This window comes from Solanum lycopersicum, chromosome 12, assembly GCF_036512215.1.
Source record: "Solanum lycopersicum chromosome 12, SLM_r2.1".
NCBI lineage: Eukaryota > Viridiplantae > Streptophyta > Magnoliopsida > Solanales > Solanaceae > Solanum > Solanum lycopersicum.
The window spans coordinates 55,718,424-55,739,514 of NC_090811.1; the positions used below are offsets into that span (position 1 = coordinate 55,718,424).

General features: G+C 31.5%; 2 protein-coding genes across 4 annotated transcripts; one reads left to right on the top strand and one right to left on the bottom strand.

The window, feature by feature from the left end:
• Positions 1 to 5,612: 5,612 nt before the first annotated feature.
• On the top strand, positions 5,613 to 8,191 carry LOC101244847 (ring finger domain-containing protein). 3 transcript variants are annotated; one of them, XM_010315921.4, is made up of 5 exons: positions 5,613 to 6,266; positions 6,690 to 6,830; positions 7,474 to 7,569; positions 7,645 to 7,797; positions 7,898 to 8,191. In XM_010315921.4, exons 1-5 carry the CDS (start codon positions 5,871 to 5,873, stop codon positions 8,030 to 8,032), a joined length of 921 nt encoding a protein of 306 aa, XP_010314223.1. In that variant the 5' UTR covers positions 5,613 to 5,870; the 3' UTR covers positions 8,033 to 8,191. The 3 variants fall into 3 exon arrangements, with proteins under 3 accessions (XP_010314223.1, XP_010314224.1, NP_001334281.1); NM_001347352.1 differs by having other exon boundaries at positions 5,793 to 6,266; positions 6,693 to 6,830; positions 7,898 to 8,182; XM_010315922.4 differs by lacking the exon at positions 6,690 to 6,830 and having other exon boundaries at positions 5,619 to 6,266.
• A 449-nt stretch (positions 8,192 to 8,640) lies between these two features.
• Positions 8,641 to 10,486, bottom strand: LOC138340609 (serine/threonine-protein kinase 54-like). Its single transcript, XM_069292527.1, has 4 exons — positions 10,307 to 10,486; positions 9,695 to 9,804; positions 9,103 to 9,618; positions 8,641 to 9,015 (listed from the first exon to the last, which is right to left on the bottom strand). The coding sequence occupies exons 1-4, from the start codon at positions 10,458 to 10,460 to the stop codon at positions 8,860 to 8,862; spliced, it is 936 nt and encodes a 311-aa protein (XP_069148628.1). The 5' UTR covers positions 10,461 to 10,486; the 3' UTR covers positions 8,641 to 8,859.
• Positions 10,487 to 21,091: the final 10,605 nt, after the last annotated feature.

Below are 21,091 nucleotides of genomic sequence, written 5' to 3' on the forward strand. Positions count from 1 at the left end.
TTGCCATGGGTCTAATCACTAAGAGGTATTTAAATTTCAATAGTGTTTGTCTTGTTCAACCACACGACAAAACATATTATTTTTAGCGCAATTTCATTCTCAAAAAGTTGAAAGATTCAATTTTTTGATAGGTGTTTTGAGGTTCATTGTAGATCTTGTCTTGTTGGCATTTCGATGAATTCTTTAGATGAAATTGATTGTTTGGGGTGTTGTTTTGAGTGTATTACAGTTTACCTAGGTTGGGTAATTGAATTTAATGAAAACTTGAGAAAATTAATCGATTAAAAGTAATTTAGGGTCAGAAAACGAGAGGCAAAATTCGTCGAAACATTGTCTGAAGATGGGCTGGTGTGGAGTGCCCAAGATGCGCCCAGAGGTCTGGGGCAAGGCACTTCGGTCTCTGAAGTTAGGGGTTGGCACCCTGTGCCCAGAATGTGCCAGGGTCACCTACCCCCACTTCGGTAGTTGCGTTTCAGCTCATTTAAAGTGTATCTTCCTGCTTTTGATTCTAAGCAATTTAAACTACGTATAAACACTTATAAATCATCCACAACATGAATCATAACCTTGAAAAAATTCAAGGTAAAATCAAAATTAAGTTTTGAGAGTTATTTCGAACCTTTTAGAGAGAGTCCCTTCGAGTTCTTTTGAGGAGTCTTCTACAACTTCTAGTAACTTGTTTTCAAGACTCAAGAAAGTGAGTATAAGAGTGCAGAGTATGTATTTATGAGTCAAAAGTATCACTAAGGTTCTCCATATCATGAACCAAAACTCATATATCCATAATTCACATTTAAGAGAGAGTGTTCAAGAAAGTCTTAAGTTCAATTGTTAATTCTTTGAGATCCATCATCGATTTGAACTAAGTTTTGAGGAAGTAAGCATAAGTTTCAGACACATGAGTTCCATCTAGTTACTAAGACCTTCGAGTCGCGTTGTTCATGTCCATAACTTCCGAATGAATTTCATAAATTGAGTATCATTGAGAGGAGTAATATCTCCAAGTTCTAAGCCTTGAGTGTTGAGTTCCTTATTCCTATCTTGAGTTAAGTAGTACCTTTTAGTTCTCGAGTCGAGTAGTTCATGTTCATTATTCCGCATGAACCTTCCAAGTTGGAAGTCATGAAATCATCCACATAAGATGATGAACCTTGAATCCATACTTCAATTCAAGAAAAGTTAAAAGTCAAGTACAAACATAGTTTATAAAGTTTTCTAAAGTCTTTCACAAATGTTTTCACTTTGTTTTAAAGAATTAAAGTTCAAGTCAAGTAAAGAGTTGATTTAAAATCTCAAAAGCTATAACGGAACTAAATATTCCCTAAGAGTAAAAGTTTTAAGTTAAGTAAAGAGCAAGAGTTGAATTCATTTCTCAAAACTTATAAGGGAACTAAGTATTCCCTAAGAGTTTATAAATGTTTTCACATTTAAGTTAAAAAGGAACTAAGAAGTTCGAAAAAAAATTTGAACTGAAGAGGGGAACATTGATTCTAAGAGGAGCTTCATAAAGCTAAAGGGTTCAACAAATTATCTCAACCCAAAGAAAAGAAAGTTTCAATTAAAAATGAGCTAAAGTACATTTTGGGAGTAGTATTGAGCACCGATGTGGGGATGAGAGTACATATTAACTCAAGTATCCATATAAACCATGTAGCCACCATAGGAATTGATGGGTCACACTTATAGATAATCACGTAAGGAGAGCTAGTAGATCCACTAAGTTGAGTAAGGTCCTATACCGATGGCAAAGTGTAGGATGATCCTCTTGCAACGTGAGGTAAGGCGTTGTATCATCACTTAGGCTCAAAGTGATGGTTGCCGGTTAGAGAATCTCCCACATTATTAATTACATAGTTCCTCAAAGCGTTCTGCTTAGTATTAATGAGAGTATGCGACTTCATTCATGCATTGCACAAGTAGACTTTGAGAGGAAGTATGATATTTTTATGATATTTTTATCTTAAGTTAACAACATGTTTTTAACAGCTTTTCTTTATATTGCCCTTGTTTTAAACTACTTTATATTGAAATGAGTTCAGTTGAGTATCAGGAAGTGAGTTTCCTAAGTTGAGTATCTTGAGTTAGTTTGTGCTTCGTTAAGTCCAATATCATACCTTTGAAGTTGAATATCTAATCTTTGAGTTGAATGTCTAATCTCTGAATTCAATATTTAATCTTTGAGTTGAGTTGAAAAGATGCAAGTATGTTTCAATCTTTTTATTCAATATCAAACTTATGTTATGCTTTAGAATTTCCCTTACATGCTCGTACATTTCACGTATTGAGCCATTTGGCCTGCATCTTTTGATGATGCAGACACGTGTATTCATGATCGTCAACAACAGCTTCTTTGATACATCCGAGAGTTAGAGTTAACTATGGTGAGTCTCCTTGCTTCTGAAGGATTTTATTTACCTTTTAGTTTAGTTAGGAGGTCGTGGGTGTTGTCCCGACTTCCATCATTGTCATTTAGAGGCTTCATAGATAGTCTGTTTAGTTAAGGAGTCTTTATTTTGCATTTATTTTATTAAATGTTTTAAAGACTAAAGTTGTCTATTTTATGGCTAGTTGAATACATTATTTTATTCAAAGTTGTTCAATTGAGTTAAAGCTTCTAAAGTTGAGTTTATGAATTTTATTTCACTTTTCAACCTTTGTATGCTTAAGTGAGTCTTCCGCTTGTAGTCAGTCAGTATGAGGGTCCGCTCGGCAACCAGCAATGGTCTTCGAGTGCCGGCCACGTCCAGGGTGTAGGCTCGGGTCGTGATAATTTTGCATTGGCTTGATATAAACACCCGATGCGAATAAATTTTTTCCGCTGAAAATTCATTTTTATTAACCTACTTATGTATTAATAGATTTTTCTCATTCTATTTTGTACTCGAATTAAATAAACAAATAATGATTTCTTATGTCGTTATTTTTTCCTTTGTGTTCATATATAAATTAAAATCTCTAAGTAATTTAATCTACATATTTTAGTTTAAGGAAAGCAACGATTTATTATAATATTTTATTATATAGATTTTTATTCATTTTTATTTTAGTTTGTTAATTTAAAATTATCCTTAAATTAGAAAAATAAAACATTAATCTTACTTATTTTAATTTCAATATATTTGGTGGAGATGTATCTCATAGTAGACGTAAGAGTAGAATATTCATATTATATGAGACCTAAGTATTTGGTTTTGAATACAGAAAATGTATCTCAAATTGAATCGTAAAGATTTTATATTATTATATCCCTTTCTTATAGATAAAAACTAAAATTAACCTTCTTATGAACTCAAAATAGTAAACAAGAAATACTAACTACATATTTTATATCTTTATTACCATAATTTAGCTTATTTACTTTTCAATAAAAGTAATACTAGTGTATATGGCTAAAATTAGTTATTTTTGTAATGTGCAAAATGTTTCAATCACAGACTAATTACTTAAAATAAGTTTATTAGGAAATTAATCACTTTACTTATTTCAATAACAATATTTAATGCCTAAATAATATATTTAAAATACTCATTAGATGCATTATATTAGTATAAATACTGATTTTAAAAGACGGTCATTAGACGCGTTAAATTAGTGCAAGTACTATTTAGCAATGAAAAATAATTTAGTCATTCATTATTATCTTTACGACTATTAATTAAAGTTAAATTGACATACAATATCTTATTATATCAACATAAAGAAATTTTCGGCGATATAAAAGATTATTGCAAAAGCTCCATTTTTACTGACGACATAGAATATTGCTACAAAAGCTCAACATTTAGTAGAAGGTTGCTACAGAACCATCGCATTTAGCCGCCACAACCAAAACTTTTTGCAACGACATTCATGAGTCGCCACAATTACACTTTCATCTATATTTATTTTTAAAAAACGTAAGTAACTATTGTGATGACATGAATTATGTCACCACTAAACGTCCTACATTTTGTGGCGACAGTAGGTGTTGCAACTATAGTCGCCAATTTCTGTGGCAACTTGGTTAATCGCCACAAAAAGTCGTACAATTGTGGCAACTATATGTGTCGTCATAGATAGTTGTTGCTAAAAATTGTGTTTCTTATAGAATGTGTTTGGGAGTAATGAGATTTGGTGAAGGGTTGACTTGTCCACCTTAATTTGTTCTAATTGTGAAAAAGGTAATATGATTAATTATTTGTATGTGATGTGTTGAGAAAGGTATGAGTCTGTGTTATAAGAGGAAAGTTTACTACTATAGAATGTCAATTGTATTCTGAGAATGCCAAATCATATGGGTGTTAGTTGGTATATTATTGACTTGATTTATTATGTGTGATTGTTTTCTTTACTGAACTCGTATAGTTATGATAATTCAGGTGATTATATGTCATAGCGACATTTGATTTATTAAGATGTAGCATCATCCTTTTTATTTGATATCATATTGTGCAAATACATTGGCATGAGATTGGGCATGAGTAAAATTCTAACACGTGGATATCGTTAGTGTTGAGATCAGATATGATTATAATTTAGACATGTGGAGATCGATCGCGCGAGAAATCGATTACGTTTATAAGTTGGACATGTGTAGATCGTCTGTGCTGGAGATTGTTTGATTTTACGATAGTGCGTTTGAGACACGTGAAGACTGTCCGTGTCGGTATATGGACCTTGCGAGTCCTTTATGGATCATGAAATCTCGATGTATTTTCGATGAGTCTCATGTATATACGGTTGAGAGAGAAATTGATATTTTGAGGCAAATCATTTCACGGCGACATAATGCATTGCATATCCTTCATTCTTGGTGATTTTTTGTTTTATTGGTGGTTGAAAGTTACTTTGATATTTGATTACCTCTATTTGATGAATTTGATCATGTGTGTTGGTTGCATTGGGAGTGCTTTGTTTGTGAAAGTTGTGATGATGAATAAAGTGATTGTTGTTGACCAAGGTGATAGGTAAACTATGAACTATTAGGTTAGACCGGTTTTATACAGGTTGTAGTTGTGGAGGTTAGGTTGGTGTGTAAGGAGTACCCATATTTCTTTCCCTTAGCTTGTGTTTAGAGGTTTACTTGTTGAGTGTCGTGGGCTTGGTACTCACCCCTTGCTTCTACAATTTTTTGTAGATTATAAGCCTGAACCTTTGTGATATTTTCCTTTCCCATTGTTTGAGGCTTCTTATGGAGATTTATGAGGTAGTTGATTGTCATTTCAGGGGACCTTCTTACTCATATTTATGATCTTGTTCTAATCAAGAAACAATGTCATATAAGATTTGTATTTTTCTTTTGATTCAGTTGTAATACTTTAGAGGTTTGTACATGTGAGGATCAGGTTTTGGGGGTTAATTAAGTTGACTTATTTTCCACAATATTTTATAATATTAGACTTTTATTCACATTTTACTTCCGCATTCACTATATTAGTTAGGTTTCAGACTGACTTGTGTTGATCGAATAAGACGAGTGCCTTCACGTCCATTTTTGGATCGTGATGATATCAGAGTTTTATAAAAATATAGGATAAAAAATGAATAATATTAATTATTAAATACTAATAAATAAGGCAAAAAACAAAATGAGAAGACAATATTAAAGTGACGAACTATTACTTTAAATCTCTGTCACATAAAAATGAATCTTTTTATAGTGTTATTAAATATGAATTTAACGGATACCGTATAATAGAACATAAGTAACAATTGAATCAGAGTATATGGATATATTACTCGACGTTTTATTTAATTCTAGAACTTCCTCGGTTGCTTGTATAAATAGATAGATTGTATTGTTTTATTGTTTTGATTCTCTCATAAGCATTTCTTCTTCTTCTTTCCTTTTGTGTTAACACACATTTTTCTTTCTTTCGCTCGTCAATAACATGGCACAGTCCATACTCATGCCTGGAAGAAGCTTCACAATGTCCAGAAATCAAGCAAGAAACAAAGAAACCAGAAGCAAAAATCAAAAGAACCCAGAAAAAAAAATCAAAAGAAACCCCATAAACTCCACCATTTCTTCTACCCATGAATGGCCAACAACACCCATCGCTAAAAAGAAGAAGAATTTCACACCATTTAGGTGTGTGGGTTGCAGGGAAACTTCACAACTCTCTGTCCCTGCACCAATTGCTGATAGCCAATCCAAGAAGAAGAAGAAGAAGCTGAGAACCAAAACCCTTAATTTTTTTGATGGTGATTTTGATGATTTTGTTGTTTCAAGAAAACCCCATTCTTCTAAAGGGAGAGTTGATGCTGACAAGATTACGCCCAAGGAGGTAATAATTAATGGATATTATTATATAATTTTGCCATGAATTATTGCTTATCATATTCTTTTTACTATCATTCTTTTAATATCTTTTTGACTAATTTGGATTGTGACTTTTTTATGCAGTTAGAAATGATTCAATTTTCATAAACTTAAAGTATCTATTTTCTAAGTGATATCCAAAATTAGTTGATTTGCACTAATAAATAGGATCAGAGGGATTATATATAGTGAATTGTTATGATACGGGTTCAAATGAAGCAAGAATGCAAGATTGATACTATTGAATTCATATAGGGACTATTTATGACTTGTGGCTTTTGATTATATTATATCTGCAGTTGAATGTATATATGTTGAATGTTGAGTACAAGATTTATGTGTTGGTAAAGTGAAGCATATCCCGCAATTTCATTTTCTTTTTCCACAGCAGTCTATGCAAAGAATGGTGACAGGCTCAGAAGACTATCCTGTTCTTGATACTGCAACTCTGGAAAGGCCACACTCGCGAGCAGATTGGTTTGGATTTGGGCATCATTCTCATTTTGATTTTTCTGAAGGGCTTTCTGAGGTTTCTCCTCGCTTGCCTTACTGCCTAATCTAAATATAACAACAATCTCTTTGCTGCGCAGAAGAATCTTTAGTGAAATTATGTTTCCTCATGTGCTTTTGAATATCTCGCCTATCTGGTGGTCTTGTGAGTGAGTTTTTGTAGTTTAGTGCCATTTCTTTAATTTTACCCTGCCATTGTAGTGTTCTTATCTGAGAATAACGTGAGTAGACTTGACAGTGAAGCTGTAGAAACTTGTCCTCAAGTTTAAGTTGATGTACCCTAACTTCAGAGTGACAACTTACTTGCGGAGAAACTCAATGACCAGACTAATATAATGTTGCTAAAGCAATAGTGGATTTTGACGAAGCCTTTAAGCATGTTTGTTATTACAACATGCAGCAAACACCCATCCTATGGCTATGGCATCATGTAGTTTGTGGAATTTATCAGTTATTCACCTTATATAAACCTTTCAATTTAGTAATATTAGAGGAGCTTTCAGTCACTGTTATCTATCGAGTTCTGTATCGTAGCATAGCATAGTGGTAACGAATCCTTTTCTTTTTCCTCCTTTTGAGAAGTTAACATTCACAGTTGGGATAAATGTTTTAAATTATTAATATGCAATCCGGAAGTGATACTTAGTGAACTATAATTGCAGTTTGTGATGCTTCAGAATAGTTTTATGGGAGGAAGAACAGATTGTCCTGATCGATACCGAAGCTTGAGGCTTAATGTGGATAACATGTCATATGAGGCAAGTCATTTCCTTGGATCTCTCTGTCCTTGTAACTCTATCTGTGTGTTAACGATAAGTTCCCTTTGCTTACAGGAATTGGTGGAACTCGGTGATAGAATTGGATATGTGAGTACAGGATTGAAAGAAAACGAGATAACTCAATGTGTTAGGAGAACAAAGCCCGTCTCTTTGAATAATTTCTCTCATTTACACACAGTAGTGGAGAAAAATTGTAGCATTTGTCAGGTTTGTGATATATTTGTGTTTGGTAGTCTCAAAACATCGTTTTAAAGAAAAGTTTACTCTCTAACAATTAAACTATCTTTTATTGGTTTCCGAAATACAGGAAGAATATGAGGCTGATGATGAAATGGGCAAGCTGGGTTGTGGACACTTTTATCATATCGACTGCATAAAACAGTGGCTTATGCACAAAAATAACTGTCCCGTCTGTAAATCTGTTGCCATGTCAACCTGTTGATTTTCGTATTCCTTTTGTATATAGCCTTTGTGCATCCTGAAACTGATGGCTCTTTTGTTCGGACAGCAGTTCAATATGAGACTTGCTGAAACAAGGTGGTTCACAATCTTCAATTGTACATAACTCTATCAGATAATGAACTTTTAAGCGTGATGTTGATTTGTGGCTGCTTTCCTGTTTTCATGGTGAAAAATTGTTTCAGTATTGTCATTGCCTCTCATAAATGCCTGCATTTTCTCAGTTGGATTTGTGAAAATACGTTATAGACAAGTTGATTAAGAGTTATTTGTAGTATCCTTATTCAATATTCAAAATTATGCTGATCGATTTCTTTTAACCTAATCCCTTTATATTTTAGCAATTTAGTATTTCAGCAGTGCGTATTTTTCAATTAGTTAGTTAGATATTTAGTTCGTCTTAAGTTGCAAGTAACTTAAGCAATATTAATTAGAAAATTAATTAGTGCGAAATAGTGAGACAGTACAACTCTGATCGAGGTATGTATATAATAGCTCAAAATCCTGACATTAAATCCACACCAAAAACTAGATAGCAAGTGAGAAGCAGTAGATGGAGAGTAAAACGAAGCTATTTTCATTAGTTTTAGAGCAATTTTGGTCATGTTGATCAGCGATCTAAATAACTCATGTATGTGGACGTATGTTTAAGTTTGGAGGTATCTAAAAAATAGGTAAATGTAAGCTATTTCGAATTAACTTTGTAGAAAATTGATGACAGATTTGGAATGTAATTTTTAAGAAATTTAGAATAGATCTGTATTAGCTAGCTAACAATAGGGTTGGAAATACAATTTACACGTAATTAAGTTATAATTGTTGTTGTTGTCTTCTTGTCTTAATGGCTAATAACATCTGCATCACTTCCTTCATCTCTGGCCTATTTTGTGGGTTTACATCCCAACATTTCTTCATTATATCTGACAATGCTGTTGGACAACTTTTTGGTATCTCAGGCCTTCGATACTGAAATTTACATACAAAACAACTCCTTAGTTAATTTGACAATTAATTAATGACAAGCTAGGGACAAGTAAGCAATTAGTAAAGTACCTTGTAAATTTGATGTGAGATTTTACTATGAGAAATGTGTTGAGGGTATGGAAATAAACAAGCATACATTTCCCACAAGCAAATTGCAAAGCTGTAGACATCACATTTATGATCATATGACGAACCGCTCAAAACCTCAGGAGCCATATAACCCATAGTTCCACTTGTTCCAACCATCATAGGAGAATAAAACTTACTAGAGATTCCGAAATCAATTATCTTCACTCTTCCATTTTTGTCAACAAGTAAATTTTTAGTCTTCACATCTCTATGAACAATCTTGTTGGAATGAATGTAATTCAACCCTTTAGCAACATCTAATGCAACTTGTATAGTTGTATCCAAAGGCAATTTCTTCTTCAATATTGTATGTTTGTAAAGATAGGATTGAAGAGTACCTCCACCAACATATTCCACAACTATGCAACAATATCCATTTGTACTTAGTACATTTGCACATTTTTTACATTTTATTTTAATCTTTGACACATTCGTCTTCTTTATAGCTCCAATGAACTGCACAAAATTAATATATTTCAGCTGATCATTTGCAAATAAGAAAATTAATTATGTAAATATATATACATACTACCTCAGCAATATTGGAGTGTTGAAGATTGCACCAAATAGAAACTTCTTGCATGAATACCTCTTCCATCCGCTTTTTTTCTATTGAATCATCTCTCAAATCAAACATTTTAACTGAAATTCATCATGTGTGTTAATTAAAATTTTGATAAATACATATTACTTTTTCAACCTCTCTAAGTTTCCCATGATAACATGGTAAAATTACAATATTCAAGAAACATAACAATCACTATATAGTCATTCTAATAACAATATTTCTAAGAAACCTAACACTAATAAAATTTTACTATAATCATTCTAACAACAATATTCAAGAAAAAGTAACCGTCAGATATATAGTTTTCAAGAAAAGTAACCCTAATATATATATATTTTTACTATAATCATTCTTACAACAATATTCAAAAAATGTAACCCTGATATATATAGTTTTCAAGAAACGTAACCCCTATATATAAAGTTTTACTATATGCATTCTAATAAACAATAATATTCAAAAATAATGTACAAAACTATATTCAGTTTAACAACAATATTCAAGAAACGCGCTAAAAACAAATTGGAAAGTATATGTATAAACATTAATAAAAAATTAGTAATTAATTAATTATACCTGCGACTTCTTTATCGTCGTAAATGCCTTTATAAACTGCCCCATAACCTCCAAAGTCAATTAAGTGTCCGACAGTAAGTTTTGAAGGATCAAGTTCCCAGTCTTCTTTCTTCTTCTTCATGTTAGCAGCTTCCACGCACCTAATTTTATTCATTGTAGTTTTGATTACTTTTTGAAACAAATTTTAGGTAAGGGGCTTGTATATATATTACTATGATTTATTTCCTATTCGAAAAGGATTTATTAATTACTATAAACGCTTTTGTGGAATTCAAATTCCTATTAGGAAAGGGATTATTAATTAATTACTATAGATAAAAAAATTTCGTTGAATTCAAATTCCTATTAGGAAAGGGATTATTAATTACTAAGATAAAAGTTTTAGTTGAATTCAAATTATTATAGGGTTAGTTAGTTGTATTCAAATTATAATATGATTAGTTAGTTGCGATAAGTTATAAGTTATAATAAGATCCATTATGTTAACTATTTGATTTGTTGTGTTGTTTTTAAAACAATAAATTTTAAGAACAATTTATTTGTGTATAAAAATACTTTTTTTTAATTTTATATAATAACTCATTAAAAATTCAATTAAAGAGCCATCAACGGTGATTTAATCCCAAACTCTTTTTTCTAGATCACTAGGTATAAAAAAAAATAATTAATGGTCTCTTGCTTGGTTTCCCCTTAACATGGGCAATTAAATCCCAAATTAGTTTGAAATCTAAGAGTCGAGGCATCAATAGGAATTGTTGTACACAAATAAATCACTTTAACGTGCAGAGTTGGTTCGATTTATTCAAGAATCACCTATTATTATGCGTTCAGATATTTCAACAATTATTATACAAGAAAACTTATATAGAAGTGCATGGAACAATCACACCTATTGGAAAGTGAATAAGTCCAAACTTCAAATAAAACCATTTTCTTTGAAAATTCAACGATAGCTACCAAGCTTTATTTCTTCTAACCATAAACCTACATCCTGGCAAAACAAGAAAAGTAACAGAATGTTAGTCATTGTTCATTCTCTCGTGGACGTATTTTATTCCTCAAGTAACTAATTGTTGGGTTATCCCACATCAGAAGTGGAAGGGGCTGGTGGTCAATTTATAAGTGTTAGAGAAAGTCTCAACCTTTGAGCTAGCTTTTGGGTTGAGAAGGCCCAAGACCACCCAACATTGGTATCAGAGCCTAGGTTGTCAACAAGTCTCAGCCCACCGGGAGATACTGGGTTGTCGTTCTCTCCAGCCCAAGGCCCGATGTGTGAAGGGGGAGATTGTTGGGTTATCCCACATTGGAAGTGGAAGGGGCTGGTGGTCAATTTATAAGTGTGAAGGAAAGCCTCAACCTTTGAGCTAGCTTTTGGGTTGAGAAGGCCCAAGACCACCCAACACTAATATCATAATCAAACGAATAGAGGTCAGAGCATACACGATTATAAGAATTGAAGCTATTACAAATTACAACTATCTCACTTAAGAATATCATGCTCCATCTTGCACCTAAGGGTGTGGCTTAAAGGATAATGGAATAAGTGATAACCATCTGACCTTGCATGATGCCTAATTCTCAAAAATAGTTGAATTTAGAGAGCCAACTAAATTTTTAAAAAAGGTTTTTCTATAAATTTTAAATTGTTAATTATTATAATTTATAATATTTTTTTTTTGTTTTAAACTAATATATGTTTCTCTCTATCTCAATTGCATGATGTATATGAAATTCAGAGTCAATTAAAATTTTAAAATATCTTTAAGTTGTTAATTATTACACTTTATGTTAGTGTGGCATTTTAATATATTATAAAGAATATTAATTGTACAGTCACAAATGTCTCTGGCCGTTTGGTTGACTTGTTCACATGCTATAGAAGTAATGACAATTACTTCTAGATTAGAGCATTACCCCATTTTGGAGTTACTGCATATGTTACAATTATTTTCTTGAATGTCCGGTTGGCTTTCATCTTTCAGCCAACATAACTTTTGTAACTACTCATTTTTGATTCTTTATTCCTCCATTATACCTTGTAACATATGTAACTCCTAAGACCATTATTTTCACTATTTATTACACCATTATCTTTCTATTCGTTGCTAGGAAGACTTCTTCTAGTATAAATACTTGTGATCTTCATTTGGTTTGAACACACAACACATAATAGAAAATATAGAGTATAAAGTTTGTCAAAAAAAGAGAGTTCTTATTAGTTGAAGGGATGTGTTCCTTTTGCGGAGGATTAGACTTAACTCTTGTCCAGAGTTGTTGAGTTTCTTTTTCGAGCTAAGATTCGAATCGTTCATCGTAGTGAGTGAGCTTTTACCAAGGAATTAAAATTTATTAAGTATTAAGTTCAGGTCACTATAAGTAACACCAAGAGTTCCAAAAAGAATTTAATTGGAAATAGCAAAATCTGAAATTTCGCAAGTTAAACTAGGTATGAGTTTTGGGTCAACTTCAGACGATCATAACTTCTAGCACAGGATGAGTTAGTTGTGCTAAAAGATACCATAGGAAATATCATTGAATTATATTTCCTAAGACACCGAGTTTGCTAAATTTTGAGTCCGGGTGAGTGAGATATGATCTTTTGAAGTTAGGCTGTCCAGTTAAGAAAAGTAAGCCGAAAATAGTGAGGGATATTTTGGTCTTTTCCTTACCCAATCAGATTTAATTCATTTTTAGTAATATTTTATGGGTCTAATACTTTTGGGTTCAGTTTTTAAATCTTAATCCACACCTTGGGTTTTAGTTGAGAGTTCAAGAAGAGACAAGAAAAGAAAAGAGGAGAAAAGAGGCAAGGATGAAGGCGTTCATCGATGTTCTTGAGTTTAGTTGTGAATTTTTGCCATGGGTCTAATCCCTAAGAGGTATATAAGCTTCCATAGTGTTGGGTTAGTTCACCCACACTCCAATCATGTAATTTTTCAGCAAAATCTCATGCTTAAAGTTAAAAGATTTAGTTCTTGATGAGTTCTTGGTAGGTGTTTTTAAGGTTCATTCTAAATCTTGTTGTGTTGAGTTTTTGATGAACTATTGGGAATAAATTGAGTCATTTTAGTGTTGTTTCCAGTATATTAGATTGTAATTAAGTAAATTAATCAAATTCAAGTGATTGGGGAATAAACCGTTCAGTTTTAAGCGATTTAGGGTGAGAAAATGAGCAAAAGTGCTCGGCAGAATTTTTTGGGTTTGGGGCCTGGTATGGCACGCCTGCTAGAGCGCCCCAAACCATTATCTGTCATACAAGGTTCGGAGCCCCGTTCCACCCATAGCCCTATGGTCAGCTGCCCCCTTCAGTTTGCCCTCGGTCACTACGTTTGAGCTTATTTAAAGTGTATCTTCACTCGTTTTGATCCTAAACACTTTAAACTACTTCTAAACACTTATAAATCATACAAAACATGAATCATAACCTTAAAAGAATAATTCAAATTCAAGGTATATTCAAGATTAAGTTTGAGAGTTCTTCCAAACTTTTGAGAGAGTCCCTTCAAGTTCTTTTGAGGAGTAGTCCACAACTTCTAGTAACTTGTTTCAAGACTCAAGCAAGTGAGTATAGATTTAATAATATGTAATCATGAGTCCAAAATATCACCTAGATCTTTTATATCATGAACCATAAATCTTGAAGTCATCATTCACATTATTCACATTCAAGAGAGACTTAAGAGTAAAGTTCAAGAAAGACTTTGATTTCAATTGTGAATCCTTTGAGATCAACTACTAAGTTTAAGATAAGATTTGAGGAAGTAAGTAAGAGAATGAGAAGAGTTGTATACACGAGTTCCATAAATTGACTATCATTGAGAAAAGTAGTATCTCAAAATTGTAAGTCTTGACTATTTAGTTTCTTATTCTTTTTGAGATTATAATTCTAATTATGAAACAATTACATGTCACCCATGAAGTCCTTGAGTTGAATTTTTCATGCCATAATTATGTATGAACCCTATAAGTCAAACAATCTTGAGATAAGAAGTGTCTTTGAGTCCTTGAGTTGAGTAGTTCAGGCTCATAATTCCGCATGAACCCTCCAAGTTGAAAATTATGAAATAATCCATACATATGAGATCATGAACCTTGAATCCATACTTTAATTCAGAGAAAGTTAAGAGTCCAGTTTAGAAGATAAGAGCAAGTCAAAGTAAATTTTCTAAAGTTTTCTAATGTTTTTCACAAACGTTTTCACTTTGTTTTAAAGACTTAAAGTTCAATTAAAGAAAGAGTAAATATTTAAGTTAATTTCTCAAAAGCTATAAGGAACTAAGTATTCCCTAAAAGTTAAGTTTCAAGTTAAGTAAAGAGCAACAGTTGAGTTCATTTCTCTATAGTTATAAGGGGGACTAAGTATTCCCTAAAGGTTAATAAATGTTTCACATTTAAGTTAAAAGGGAACTAAGAAGTTCCAAAAGAGTTTTGAACTAAAAAGGGGAACATTGATTCCAAGAGGAGCTTTTAAAACTAAATGGTTCAGTAAATTATCTCAAACTCAAAGGAAGGAAGTTTTATTAAAAGTATGAGCTAAAGCAAGTTCTGGGAGTAGTATTGAGCACCGATGTGGGGATGAGAGTTTAGATAACTCAAGTCCCCATGTAAATCATGTAGTCATCATGGGTATTTATGTCATACTATTTAGATGATCACGTGAGTATAGCCAGTGGATCTACTAGGTTGAGGATGTTCTACGCTACGCAAAGTATATGAAAGTTCTGGCAGCGTGGACGAGACGTTGTATCACCACTAAGGCTCATAGTGGTGGTTGTCGGTTAGAGAAACTCCCACAATATAAATTACATGGTTCCTCAGGGGTCTGCTTAGTGTAAATGGAGGTATGGGACTTCATTCATGCACGAGTAGACTTTGAGAGGGAGCATGGTAAGTATTTTATGATATTATTTTCTTGAGTTAGCATCATGTTTTAAAACAGTTTTTCTTTACATTGCACTTTATATTGAAATGAGTGCAGTTAAATATCATGATTTGAGTATTTTGAGTTGAATACTTTAAGTTGAGTATCTTGAGTTGATCTGTACTTCATTGATTCAAATATCATATCTTTGAAGTTGAGTATCTAATCTTTGAGTTGATTATCTAATCTTTAAGTTGAGTATCTTATTCTTGATTTGTGTTGAGTTGAAAAGAAGCAAGTATGTTTCCTTTTCATCAAGTTCAAATCAATTTTTTATGCTTTAGAATTCCCCTTACATGCTCATACATTCCACATAATGAGTCAATTGCCCTGCATCTTTTGATGATGCAAACACATGTATTCAGAATCATCAACAGGAGCTTCGTTGATACATCCTGAGTTCGAGTTACCCATGGTGAGCCTCCTTGTTTCCAGGGGATTTCATTTACTTTTCAGTTTAATTAGGATGTCGTGGGTCTTTTTCAAACTCCCAATATTATCAGTTAAAGGCTTCATAGATAGTCAGTATAGTTGAGGTGTATTAATCATTTATTTTATTAAATTTTTTAAAGACTAAAGTTGTCTATTTTATGGTAAGTTTAATATATATGATTTTCATTCAAAGTTGTTCATTTGAGTTAAAAGCTTTGTAAAGTTTAACTTAATAACTTTTATTTCAGTTTTAAGCTTTTGTATGCTCAAGTTAGTCTTCCGCTTGTAGTCAGAGTGAAAGAGTGGGCATGTTGCTCGAGTTAGCAAGTTCCGAATATATGTTCCTAACCCTCTGGCAAACGTTATCAAGAATCTTTTGTGGCGGTGATTACCGACATAAACATGGTTGAGAATGTTTATTGATGATGAATTCATTCTGGTGCAAACTGCTATGTCTTTTATGACAAAGACTAGGTTAAAAATATACTCATATTTTAGGAGCCCAAAATCGTCATGCTTGATGATACTCACACTACTCGAATTCTTGGGAAGGAATATGTTGGGTTGTGTTTTACTTCTTGAAGGGTGTTAACTTTTAAAGATGTACTTTATACTCCTATGATTAAAAAATTTTGATGTCTGGTTTTCTTCTTAAAAAGGCATGCTTTAAACAGATTATTGAATCTGATCAATATGTAATAGTGAAGAATTATATTCTTTCTTCTACCAATTTTTGGCATGCTCGTTTGTGTCATATTAATGATCGTTACGTTGGAATCATGAGTAGTTTAGGATGAATTCCAATGGTTAAAACGAATTTTAAAAAGTGTGAGGTATAACTTATTTATGGATCGGATTAGGTGTTTATGGGTCCTAATTTTTAGGGTCATAATTAATCCCTTTTCATTTTAATATAAATGTTATGTGCTATGGTCAAAATGACATTACTATGGAAAATGAGTTGGATATATCTAGCACACCAACTAATATCTACATAGGCATTAGGCATATATGGGCGAAAGGTTAGACGGTGAGGGTACAGATGAACCAAACTTTAAATGGGGTATAGCTATACCAAACTTTAATCAACAAGAAAAAAATTGGATGCTCCGGGCGCTAAATCCATGGGCTAATGAACACGAAAAATAGAGGAATTTGGGTGATTCTTAAAAAGAGCTTGTAAAAGCGGAAATGGACATAAAAAAATAATGTACGTATACCTGAAGGTTCATCATCTCATTACATAGGCCCTTATAAAGTTTTTTGAGTAAAAATGTTTTTGGTGCTCCAGACGCCATATGCATGGTCTAATAAACACGAAAAAATAAGAGAATTTGGGTAATTCTTAAAAATGACTTGTAAATGCGGAAATGGGCTTTAGAAAATGTTGTGAGTATACGTGAATATTCTCCAACTCATTAAGGAGGACTTCATAAAGTTTTTTTAAGAAAAAATTGAGTATTTTGGGCGCCTGATCCATGGGATTAATATACACGAAAATTTGGGAAATTCGGGTGATTCTTACAAAAAGGCTTGTAAATGTAAAAATGAGTGTTAAAAATGGTGTGTGTATACGTGAAGGTTCTCCAACTTATTATATTGGTCCTCATAAAGTTTTGAGAGAAAAACAACTTGGGTTCTCCAAGCGCCAGATTAATGGGCTAATATACACGAAAAATCAGGGAATTTTGATGATTCATAAAATGGGATTGTAAATGCGGAAATGGACATAAAAAATGGTGTGAGCATATGTGAAGGTTACCCAAATCATCACAGAGGTCCTCATAAAATTTATCGAGAAGAAATTTTCGGTGCGGAAATAAGAGTTATAAATGGTATGAGTATATGTGAAGGTTCCCCAACTTATTATGGAGGTCCTCATAATGTTTTTTTGAGGAAAAAATTTGGGATATCAAGGCGCCAATCTATAGGTAATAAAGGCGTTGATCCATTGATATATAGAACTACTCTACGGTTGACTAAATCCTCTTCAACTAGTGGTGTGTGAAAAGATCCTTAGGCTTTTGGTGGATCATTTTTTTCACTTATATATCTTTTCTTGACTTTTAGACAATCATATTTTCATAATAGTACCCCATATTTTGTACAAAGAAAATCAGGTCGAAATCTATCAAATGTGATTAAAATTTCATCAGTAAGAAAATCGACAAAAACAACTACAAACAACCCACAATCCTTATGTAATGCAGTAAATGCATTATAAAGTTTAATCAAGCATAATTTTTTTTTTTTAAAAAGTGATATATACTTATAGGATATCGTTTTATTGTTGAGAATAATTAAATTCACTTATTTAATTCATAGTATACATATTATATGAGATTAATATACTGATAAATAAAAATCAAAATTTTATTTTCTATAAATATTATTTTCTTTTAAAAATAATATTGTAAGTATGTATAGAAGTCAAAGCACCACAATAATTATTTTTTAATAATTAATCGACCTTTAATATTATTAATTTACTATACAATTTATGATTAATTGAAGTAAATTAGAGTTCATGAGTGATTGATGATGAGATTATAATACGTTTTAAAAACGCATTCTGCATAACATAAAAAAATAAAAAGTTTAGTTATGATAAAAGATTTTAAGTATGAAAATTTATTCTTAATAAATTAATTTAAAAAAATTAAAAACAAGATGATCATTATTTTAGTTAAATGAGTTTAATGAATTAAATTAGTCTATTATTAAAAAAAGATTTTAATGACCTTTCATGACAACTAAGAGATAGTGATGCTTTTGTATTTACAAGTATATTTGGAGGAAAATAGTGATAGTTGGGTGATATTTTGGTCCTAAATGAAACATATATGATATTTTAAGGCAATTCCTTTAACTTGGATGACCATGTGAGAAATTGACTCCGAATAATTATAACAATTGTGATGGTTAAAGTCTATGTGGAATATTATTGAGATATATTATTAACTATATATTTAGGTATATTATCTAGACTAAATTTAAGAAATAATAAACATAAAAATTATATTAGTACTCTATATACAGTTTTGTTATACGCGATAGTTTGCTATAAAGATCTGATTTATATAAATAGCATCGATTTTATAAAATGATCGTATATGTCTATTAAAATTGTGTTTGTATATGTATATGTTTTTATGTTAGGCTAGAGTGACGAGCGAGATTAGAAGAGAGAGGGAGAAGGCGAGAGAGAGGGCAGAGAGTGGAGAAAGGTGAATCATATATGTATATCGGTTAGATAATTATATATATGTAAGTACTATGTATGGATATACATCAATGATTGTATTTGTATATCTACGTAAAATTTATATTTATAAACAATTGAATCGAGTTAAAACATTTGTCTTTATATATTAAATCTCTCTCTTACTTATACAATATTGCATATTGTATTTGTATAATTTGTATTAATATTAAGCAAGATAAAGAAAGACAAAAGAAAACTGAGTAAGGGAGAATTGAGAAAACAGGTTACACATGTAACCCCTTCTGTCTTCACCTATTGTAAAAATTAATGTTTAATTTTTTTACCACAACCAGGAAAGATTAAAACATTAATTTAACCAAGTTAGACTTTGACTAAATAGGATTTATATCCCAAAGCCTAGCAAATTTGGACGCCATTACACTTTGTTTGGATGATTGTTGCATATTATTTCAAAATGTATTGTATTATACTATAATATATTGTATTATTTAATAAATATAATAAATTTTTTTCATAATGCATTTTACTGTATTATATTATATCATATTTAATTGTGTTAGTGAATATCGTGTTTAGAAAATTTTTATCATTCTCTGTCGTTTCATAATATCACATCCTTCATTTGAATGATAAACTTATAAAAAAAAAGTGGGATAGTGGATAGAGTTTCATGAAAACATAGAATAAAAGATAAAGAATAACTACTAATCATTAATCATATATTACTAAAAGTGAGAAACTCCAAAAATGAAAAGTTATATTACTATTTTACCCCTAGACTAAATTAAATATCTAATTAATATATTAGTAAATAATATTTTAATTATTATTTGAATTGTTAGTTATTTATTGTAAAAACAATGAAAGACTCATTATATTTATTCTTTAATCATGTTTTCAATGTATTGAAACTAATTGAATGAAATTAATTATTCATGATTTCATAATTAAACATTAAAAAGGAACCATAAAATCCACCAAAGAAAACATAAATTTCACCCACTCTTCTCTCTTGATTTTTCAAGATAAAAAAAATAATTAAAAATATAAGTGTAGCAATAAAAAGTATACAATAAAAATAGTAAAAAATTGTATAATAAAAAAAAGTAAAAAACTACTTCGCTTTTTTAGTTTAAAACATTCCTCCTTTTTACTTATTCTTTCTTTTGTTTATTCATTCTCCATTTCTTTTTTCTTAATGGGCAAAATGTATAAGTATCCCCCTAGACTATGACTAAAATTTCAGAGATACACCTTAATAAACTAAGGTCTTTGTCACAATCGGGGAACACCCCCTAGAAGTAACATGACGTTCTTGACCTCTCGGAGGTCTTATACAAGCTCATAATTATCATTCATCGCATTGACATAGTAAATTTAGCGAAAAACTTAAAACTTTTCATAGCACATCATATGCTAGGAACTTTACTTCACATATATATATATAAAACATAAGTCATAATACATATATAGACTCTAAGTCTCTTTGCCATCTTAGACTCAACAACATTAGAATACATTAGGGACACGGACCTTAAAACATAAGACATAACTATACACTCTTTAAACATTTTACATTAAGACATGAGTAGGGAATCCTTGGAACTTAAGGACCCCTTTCCTTGAGCTTGGGAATTACGTATGAATCTCATCAATCATAGACATCATCTAAGCATCCATAACATACACTTTGTGTAAAAAGTAGCGAAGAATGAGATTAGTACAAGAATGCAGTAAGTATGACAACCATGTCATTTTGAGTAAATATTTATAAAACCTTTACACAATAGCATTTATATCATTCATATACTTCATAAAAACATATGCAAAGGCTAAACATCACATATGATCACATATAGACTTTATGGCATTCTTAAGGCACATTATAGTAAGCCCTTTCCCCCTTAACAGTGAACCACCTTCTCTTTTGTTCATTAACTTCCTAAGTAACCCTTTAGTGATACTTGGTGCAATGCATCACCTTAAAGCCGCAATAAAACATACATACAATCTATACAAGGCAACACATACCATCATAGAAGTATAATGCAACCTAGACATATTTAAGCCAAGACTAAAAGATGACTTCCTAGTTATTATGCACATATACTTATTTTACTTCACGTAGAACCTTATAAGACCTAACTCATGCCCCTAATCTAAGTCTACTGGTGCAATGTACATGTAAGGCACCGTAACCTCACAC

Bases quoted from the DNA above. Each gene is read 5' to 3' on its own strand.
- LOC138340609 (XM_069292527.1), bottom strand. From the start codon at position 10,460: ATGAATAAAATTAGGTGCGTGGAAGCTGCTAACATGAAGAAGAAGAAA. The intron at 9,805-10,306 runs GTATAATTAATT...GATGAATTTCAG, and splicing joins CGACGATAAAGAAGTCGCAG to TTAAAATGTTTGATTTGAGA. The intron at 9,619-9,694 runs GTAGTATGTATA...AATTTTGTGCAG, and splicing joins AACACTCCAATATTGCTGAG to TTCATTGGAGCTATAAAGAA.
- LOC101244847 (XM_010315921.4), top strand. From the start codon at position 5,871: ATGGCACAGTCCATACTCATGCCTGGAAGAAGCTTCACAATGTCCAGA. The intron at 6,267-6,689 runs GTAATAATTAAT...CTTTTTCCACAG, and splicing joins ACAAGATTACGCCCAAGGAG to CAGTCTATGCAAAGAATGGT. The intron at 7,570-7,644 runs GCAAGTCATTTC...CTTTGCTTACAG, and splicing joins TGGATAACATGTCATATGAG to GAATTGGTGGAACTCGGTGA.